An 8,377-nucleotide genomic window follows, 5' to 3' on the forward strand; every position below is an offset into this window, starting at 1 on the left:
CACTTGTGGATATTCAAGCAAAGGATAGGTCTTAAGTAATCAGCAATTGAATAGGAAAGAGTGGATAGGAAGATGTGGCGCACTGGGGAGGAATGAGCAGATGTTCTGTGCAGATAGGTCATTCCTGCAGACAAGTGGTGCACTTGAGGAAAACATTCCCAGCTTTACATAGGTACCAGTGAGCTCTGGATTTTACCACACAGGAATGAGGCCTTGAGATTACAGCTGTATTACCAAAATGTCAGCTCAGCACTCCATAGTGTTTAAAAAAATGTAAAACATATGTTCAAGCCACTAGAGAAGAAATGAAGGAAAAAATATTGATGTGGTGCCAGTTTTACATCTCTGGTACCATTGTGAGCTGGAATAATGTGTTTGGTTCGGGTGCTCACCACCAGGACGGATAAAACATAACTGAAGAAGGCTCAAAGAGGAGCACTAAGGGTGACGTGAAACTGCTCCTTTATTAGCAATGAGTAGAATCCCCTGCCCAAAAAGGAACAGGAGAAAAAAATGGGAGACATCTCTGGGAAATCCTGAAGGCAGTGTGAAAGATGAGCAGTGAAATGGGTTCAGGGCCACAGGCATGTGTGGACAGAACGTTGCCACAGTTGGCTGGGGTGCTGCAATTGCACGTGGGTTCCAAAGTCACTGGCAACATTTATAGAAAAAAAGTTTGCCCAGGACTTTTTATTTCACAGCCACTTCAGCCTCAAAATCCATGAATGAACAGATTTTGAGAGGGAGGGAAAAGGAACAAGGAAAAGAGCATTGTGTGCTGTGTTTAACTCCTCCTGGTGAAGCTGCGGGTGGTGACTGTCAGGAACAGGGTATTGTGCTTAGGTGGCTTTCCAGTGGGACCCTCTGTGGCCATGGGTGCATTCACTCCCCTGTTGAGAAACTCCTTGTCCAATTATCCTTTGTTTCCAGTAACATTGTGTACCAGGTTGTCCCCACAGTTTCTTGTGGATCCTGTCTTTAACAGTGGCAGCTTTGCGTGGCTCCTCTTTGCCCTGTTGCCAAGGCTTCAGAGGAGGCATTAGCTGAGGCATCAGTGACGCAAGTAACTCCAGGAGATCTGCAGATCCTTATCCTGGCCTTGCCATGATGCTTCACAGTTGGAAGTGACGTTTTAGGTCTACCTCACACAAATGGCAGAATAGGCTGAAATCTCCCTGTTGTGCTTGCTTTTTGGAAAGACAGGTGTTTGTGTAGCTGCTGAGGGAGCTGGCTGGGCACGGAGACACGTGGCAATGACTTGCTGTGCTTGCAGGTGCAGCACCTGGACGCCCTGAGCGGGGAGGACCTGCTGCTGACGGGCGAGGTGAGCTGGCGGCCGCTGGTGGAGAGCAACGCCCGCAGCATCCTCAAGCCCCTGTCCCCCATTTACAACGACGAAGGACTCTGAGATCCATGTGCCAGAACAGCTTGGGAAGCATGCCTGGGATGGGACTGGGCTGAGGCTGCAGGGTCAGGAAGAACAGTCTGCTGTTGAAGGAAAACATTTCATTAGCAATCCCATCCGTGGTGCCTCTGTAGCCTCCTGGACAGCCATGCTCCCAAATCTTCACCTGCAAATAAATGCTTATTGTTTTAAGAACCTCTGTCCTTTTTATGGCCCCGAGTGGCCCTTGCTGACAAATGGACAGAGCTGCCTTCCGCCTTTAGGAAACCAGGTATTCACCATGACGTAGAGTTCTCTCAGAAAGACATTTCTGTCCCTTGCCTCATTTAAAGAGCTGCTACTCAGAGACACAGCGGTGTCCTTTGCTCCCTGAATGGTTGTGAATGTAAATCTGAGCTTTGCATATTTAGATATTAAGTATATCTTTTAAATGCCTGATATCAAGATGGAATGGTCCATCTTTGCTTTAGTGGAGTTAAGAATTGCTTTAACAGATTCTGAAGGGTTTTCTGTGAAAATCCCTTTTAGGAACTCTCCACTTTGTTGCACAAGGATAAGAGAATGCAAAGAATAATGCACAGTCCCCAGCAATCCTCTGTGACTTTGGCTGTCTTAGGGAGATTAAAGTCCCAATTGTGGCTGGGCTGGCACTAAAAGCTGCCTCAGTACTTGATGTTTCAGTCTGCCTTGCTGATACTTCCACATTCTTTGCAGAATTGTGCTCTAGGAATTCCTTTATGGAACTGGAACATCCCTGTTGTGTTCTTGGCACAGGACTCTGCCATCCTCTATCCCCAAAACAGTGATCCAGGGCTTTTTAGCAAGATCCTTCAACACCAGTGGAAACTTTCTATGGTTGTGCAGGCAAGTAGTGCCAACACAGTAATTAGGGGAGCAGGAGCTGCACTGATGAGATCAGCAGAGGCCGAGGTGCTCTGTGTGGGTGGATGGTTCACCAGGCTGTTTCCAGGTCAGTGGCAAAATAGTTTTCATTTCTCTCCTGTCCAAAATCTGAGTCAATAATAAATGTCAGTCCGGGTTAAATTGCTGTGTGTTTGTTTTTTGTGCCATGTGTGCTTTTGATAAGAATAAGCCCTATAAAATCAGGATTTTTTCCTAATAAAAATATTAAGTGAAAGTAGAAGGTGATAATCCTTAATTTGTGAATTTAATCCTTAATTTTTGACTCCTTAGTCTGGTGAAAGTGTAACTGCCCGGCTGTGATTATTCTTCCTTCTCAAGTTGCTTTCTTCATAGTGTGTGTGATGGGGAATATTTGCCATCCCTTTCCCATGTAAAAAGCAGTGGGATGCAGCAGAGAGGCTCCCAAACACTGCCTTGTGTGTTTTTGGGGTTTTTTAATCTTCTTTTAGGGAGCCTACTGTGTATAAAAAAGGCATTTGGTCTTTTTTTTTTTTTCCAGGGCGAGCTTCCTCAGTTTAACTTGTTATAAAATGAGTCATGTGAAGAGCCCCTCTTTCTGTGTGAGATGTATCCCTTCTCTGTGAAAACATTACAGCCCAAACAACTTGCTTGCAGTTTATTTAAGATGCTTTTGTTGAAAGCTGAGCTAAGCTAAGAGAAACCTCGTATGTGTGAAGTATTATACAGTGTGTGTGAGATAATAACACCTTGTAATTCATTACAGCTGGCTTGTATTTACATAAAAGAAGGCTGAGCTGTGTAGGAATTTGCTGATTAATTTATTTTTAATGAGAGTGAAGTATACCAAGTACCAAAATAAACTTTACTTTGTGTATCTTACTGCTCCTGAAATAGGTGGAAAAATTAATGGTAGATATTTTGGCTAAAAACTACATACATTAATTCATATACAAAACAGTTATTTAAACTTTAACCCCTTTCCTGCTGTGTAATTTAAACCTGGGCTCATGTTCTCCATGCCATGAGAACACAGGGCTGGGAGCCCAGGGACCGTGCGTGGCTGTGGGGAGGCTGGAGCTGCAGGAATTCTTGGGTCAGCCTGGAGGGGAGAACAGCTTTGTCCTCTGAATGTGGGACAGCATGTGGTCAAACCGAACCCTCCCCTGTGTTTATGGGCAGGAGGTTCCACAAGTGGTGGTGCCAGATTGGAGTCATTGGCATCTGCTCTTGCACCTTTATTAGGGTGAGAATAAAGGCCTGTAATCACAGCTCTGCCTGGGCCATGAAATGGCTTCACCCACCCGCTGTAAGGGCTGAGCCAGCAGTGGGGTGTGCTTGGGTGTGTGGGGCCTGGTGAAAAAACAAGGCAGATGCTGTCTCGGAATTAAAAGGGTAATTTGTTAGAGAGGCAAAATCCACTGGAGGCTACACAGGACAGGGAAGACTTTGCTTCCCAGTCATTAGTTACCCAGAGACAGGATCCTACAATGTTAGATTGGGTATAAGGAAGAAATCGTTCACTGTGAGGGTGGGGACACTCTGGCACAGGGTGCCCAGAGAAGCTGTAGCTGCCCCTGGATGCCTGAAAGGCCAGCTTTGGACTGTGTTTGGAGCAGCCCTGCCCATGGCAGAGGGTTGAATGAGATGAACTTTCAAAGTTCCTTCCAACCTAAACCATTCTGGGATTCTGATGTGATCCATATTGCTCTCAAAAGGTGAGCTAGAAAGCTGCCATTGTCAGTATCTTACATAAGACATCTCTCCAGCAGGAAGGAAAGAAAAAATACATTCCCCATTGCAAGTGTTCCAGCAGCAGAGATTGGCAGGTGAGTGACTCCTATGCATGGCTCTGCTTCAAGGGCAACAGAACAGGGGGAGGTTTAACCAAACATTGTAAAGCCCATCTTTTCCTATTTTCAAAGTTTTGCAGAGGGATTGATTGAAGGTATTTCATTTATGGACAGTTCTTTGTTTATGGGTCTTTGGAAAGTGGTCTCAGATCATCAGCTTGGAGGCACTTACTGTATTTAAATGAACATATCCATGTGAATTTCTTTTGGAAGGAACCATTTTATCATCAAGTCTGATCTGTCTCATATACAGCATTTGGACATCCCTTAGGATGGCAAAGGACTTACTCTTCAACTTTCCCAGGTATGTTAAAATGGAGAGACATGAGCCCCTAGGAAGCACTCATGATTTCAGCTGGATCCTGGGTTGCTCTCTGTGGGTTGAAGGATGAGGACTCAGTGTCTTCCTTCTCTTCTGTTTTGCACCATGGGAGAGTAGAAGCATGTTTTGTCTCACAGGGTCAAACTTGGGAAGTCTCTTGCTTTAGGCTGGTAGTTTTGAGATGTTTTAGAGTAAGAGGGAGTAATCTGATACTCTTCAATGCCCACTCTCTATTTTAAGCGGTTAAATGTTTTCCTGTGTCACCTTGTCTGCTGTGCTCACATCACCTTTGGGTGTTGAACTGTTCTCTTCTGCATCTTCAAAGTGCTGCAGTGTTAAGAGCACAGGCATCCTTGATCTCCACATTTCCTGTGCTATCCAGTGCTCAAGCTCTGTTGAAGTGCAGTTGCCACTTCCCAGATTGTGACTCCCATCCTCACCTTCTGAAAAGTGATGTTTTCAGTCTCTGCCCCACCAAGCCCTCAGGTCAGAACTGCTGCTCCTGACCTGGTAGTTGGAATTAACCACTGTCCTGTATCCCTGCACTTGGCTTGGCAAATGTGGGAAGCAGAAACTAGACACTTAAGAACAAACTTTTCCACCAGAGCTTTCAATTATATGAATGTAGAGTAGGTGAAGAGGAGCAAAACTCTGAGGGGGCTGAGCATCAGCTGGGAGGGGACTGGTTGTGCAAGCTTGGTTCCTGTGAAATGTGCCAGTGCCACTGCATAGCACCACTCTGAGGAGCAGTGGGAGCCATGCCCTACCCTGTGACCCACTCGTACTTGTTGGAGAATGGTTTAATCCTGGTGGTTGTCTGCATCCCAGGGATGTGCTGAAGTACTGCTTGAGCATTTGGAGAGATTTGCTGATCCTCTGTTACAGGTATGCTGAATGAGGCATTGAGGTCCAAAGCTGCACTGGGTGCTTCCTTCCAGGAAGAGGAAAGTCCCAGTGTAGGGAATTGTAAGTGTTTAAGTTAATCCATGCCTAGAAACTTCAGTGTCTTCCTAATTCTTCTGCTAAAGGTGCTGTGCCAGAAATGCAGTTGTTATTTCAGGCCCCAGTGCGGGGTTTGGTCATGGCCACAGCCTTGTACATGGGCATTTTTCTTGGGTGATGCTGGTGGCAGCTAATTTAGAATCATAGAATCATGGAATATCCTGACCTAGAAGGGACCCAATCAGGATCACTGAGTCCAACTCCTACCTCTGCAGAGGACCCCAAGAATCCCACCCTGTTCCTGAGACATTATCCAGGTTTCCAAGTGGAGACCTCCCTGTATGGGCTCCTCCCCATCCGTCTCTTCATATCTGCTCTGCTTTCTCTGATCTCTGTTGTCCCTTTGATTAATGAACTCTAATCAAAGCTTCTTTGCTCTTTTTTCTGCAAGAGGCTGTGATGAACCCATGTCCTGTCCCTCCTACTGACCTGCAGTGTCCAGCTCTCCTGGGCTGGATGGGTACCTGTCCCAGCTCTTTGGGTGATGGTGTTCCTCTGCCCCAGGGAACAGGATCTCCATCTTTGGGCACGTTGTGTCTGCACAGTCTGGCCCTCAGCATGCTCCATGTTTTCTTGAAGGTCTGAGAAGGCAAGGAGAGGGCAGCAGCCTAACAGCCTGGGAAAGTTGTCAAGAACATAGGAAAGACCCTGAGGCTCAGCACAAGTGACCAGTGGGCTCTGCTGCTTATGCAATGCACCCCTCGTCTGCCTGCAGAGGGACTGTCACCTGTGGGTACCGTGGGCTGCCCAGCCTCCTGCACCCTGATGGGAGTAGCATATTAACAATCCTGTGATCCTTCCCAGACTCCTCTGGTGAGGCTTTTTTTGACCACTGCCCCTTCTTCAGGCATTCAGGGCTGGCCTGTGTGTTCTTCCTGAAGTTGCTCAACATGTTGAGGGAGTACTTGTTTTGCTTACAGTCATTCAACCTGCTGGGCAGCTTGCTCTGCTCATTTGTGGGACAGGAGAGATGGCTGGGTCTCATCCTTCCACTGGGAGTGCAGAGTGCTCACATGAGAGTGATTCCACCTTCTGATGTTATGTCTCGGTGACTGTTCCAGATGTGATATGCTGGGAGTTTAGGTCAAGTGGCAATAGATCTCCTAGAGGGACCTGGGGCAGGTTTGTGGAAACACTCCTAAACACTGCCTTGAAATTTTTTTATCTTCTTTAAGGGAGCCTTCTGTGTGTAAAAAAGGCATTTGGTTTTTTTTTTTTGGTTTTTTTTGTTTGTGGTTTTTTTTTTTTTTTTTTTTTTTTTTTTTTTTTTTTTTTTTTCCAGGGCAAACTTCCTCAGCTTAACTTGTCATATAAAGAGCAACATCTGTAACCAGCAAAATCTGCTGTCTTCTTGTTGCCGTCTCATACAGGTGTGTTCATGTAAGAGGGCCCTGCAGAAGCTGCTGAGCCTGGATCCTGTTGGGAAGCTGCTGCAGCTCTTCCAGAGGGTGAGAGGTCCCTTGTGCTCATTTTAGAAGTGAGGAGTCCTGTGCATGCAATGCCTTCATTAATGACTACATCACAATGAGCTGGGGTCCTTCATTCGTCATCCCACCTGCCAGCTCCTGGGCTGCTCCACATCCTGTCAAAACCAGGCATCTTAGGCAGATTTACTCAATGTCCCACATCCTTCCCTGTGCACCCTCTTCCTGCTGTAGCCAGACCCAGTTCTGTCTCTGTGGATTCCCTTTGGAAGGAGTCACAGAAGGGGTGTCTGGAAGTGCTTTGTCATATGTTCAGTACAGGGCAGCACCTGAGGGAAGCAGCACACTGTGGTCCCTCTCCTGCCAGCTGTGCATCAACCCCCTGAGCAGCTTGAGGCTGCACCTCAGAGGGTCACCACAGCAGCTCCATGGACACATGTTGACTTCCCTGCATGGCACAGGGATGGAGGAGACCTTGGAGCTGCAACGGGACAGAACCTCTGTGCTGGGAACACCACTGGGCAGGGACAGCAGGGGATGGCGGGTCCCTGCCTCCCCTGACAGCCTTTGTGGTTGGATCATTTGGCATGGGGCTGGCAACTGGTGTCCAGTGCCCTCCTTCAGTGCACAGGTGTGAGGCTGCCTCTCCCCTGATTTGAGAGGGTCTTAACAAATGAATGGAAAAGATGAAACATGGAATTTGTGTGCTGCCACTGTGCTTAGATTCTGCAACACCATAGCTAGGAATCTTGGACAAAAAATGGGGACATTTGACTTTGCACTGCTCTGTGGGTTCAGTGCAGACAGAGCTCAGTGCAGGAACTAAAACTGGGACTTTTCTCGTCCAGCTGTGCTGGCTGAGTGCATCTGGCCAGTGAATTCTGCAGTGGAACACTGGTATGCAGTGCCTTCCAGAAATGCTGGTACAGCACTGAGGAGCACCCTGATGTTTTGAGATGGAAGATTGGGTTTCAGTCTGAAATAGAGGGGGGGAGAAAAAGCAAATCTGGCTTCTCATGTTCCCGGGTGAATGCTCTCCAAGATCTATCAGGAAACAGGTTGGCAGGCTGCCTCCCATGTGTGCGTGAAGAGGAAGAAGCAGGTACATTCTTTGGAAAGTCCAGGAAAGGTGTTTGTGTTTGCTGAGCTCCAAGAACATCTGCGGGATGGAAGAATGAAGTATTGCCTAACACTCGGATCCTGGCTGAGCTCAAATATCAGCCAGAGCAGAGCTGCAGGGACATTGACTTGGAAGTGGCACTTGGGGTGTGTGTTCAGCCAGAGGGAATTTTCCCCTTGTCTTTTTCTCTGTTGATTGCAGAAGGTGTGTAGACAACACTTCCAGATAAGATCCCTGCTTTTAGCTGGCAAAAATGGGCTGATGGGATTCCCACATCCTGTGTTGGCCAATCAGCCTCTGGAGTGCCAATTAGAGCCTTTTGCCAGACAGCAGGGACAGGAAACCTCTCATCTAATTTTAGATGTCTGC

The 8,377-nt window shown here is 47.1% G+C and overlaps 1 protein-coding gene across 1 annotated transcript in view; it reads left to right on the forward strand.

Annotated features, from left to right (window-relative positions):
* UQCC1 (ubiquinol-cytochrome c reductase complex assembly factor 1) overlaps nt 1–2,449 on the forward strand; it is a 46,092-nt gene extending 43,643 nt beyond the window's left edge. The window contains exon 10 of the mRNA XM_083873246.1: nt 1,274–2,449. Within this exon, the coding sequence (XP_083729372.1) occupies nt 1,274–1,408 (135 nt within the window). The 3' untranslated portion in view covers nt 1,409–2,449. The remainder of the gene's footprint in view (nt 1–1,273) is intronic.
* Nucleotides 2,450–8,377: the final 5,928 nt, after the last annotated feature.

Source organism: Zosterops lateralis (assembly GCF_965231275.1).
Source record: "Zosterops lateralis genome assembly, chromosome: 16".
Classification (NCBI taxonomy): Eukaryota; Metazoa; Chordata; class Aves; order Passeriformes; family Zosteropidae; genus Zosterops; species Zosterops lateralis.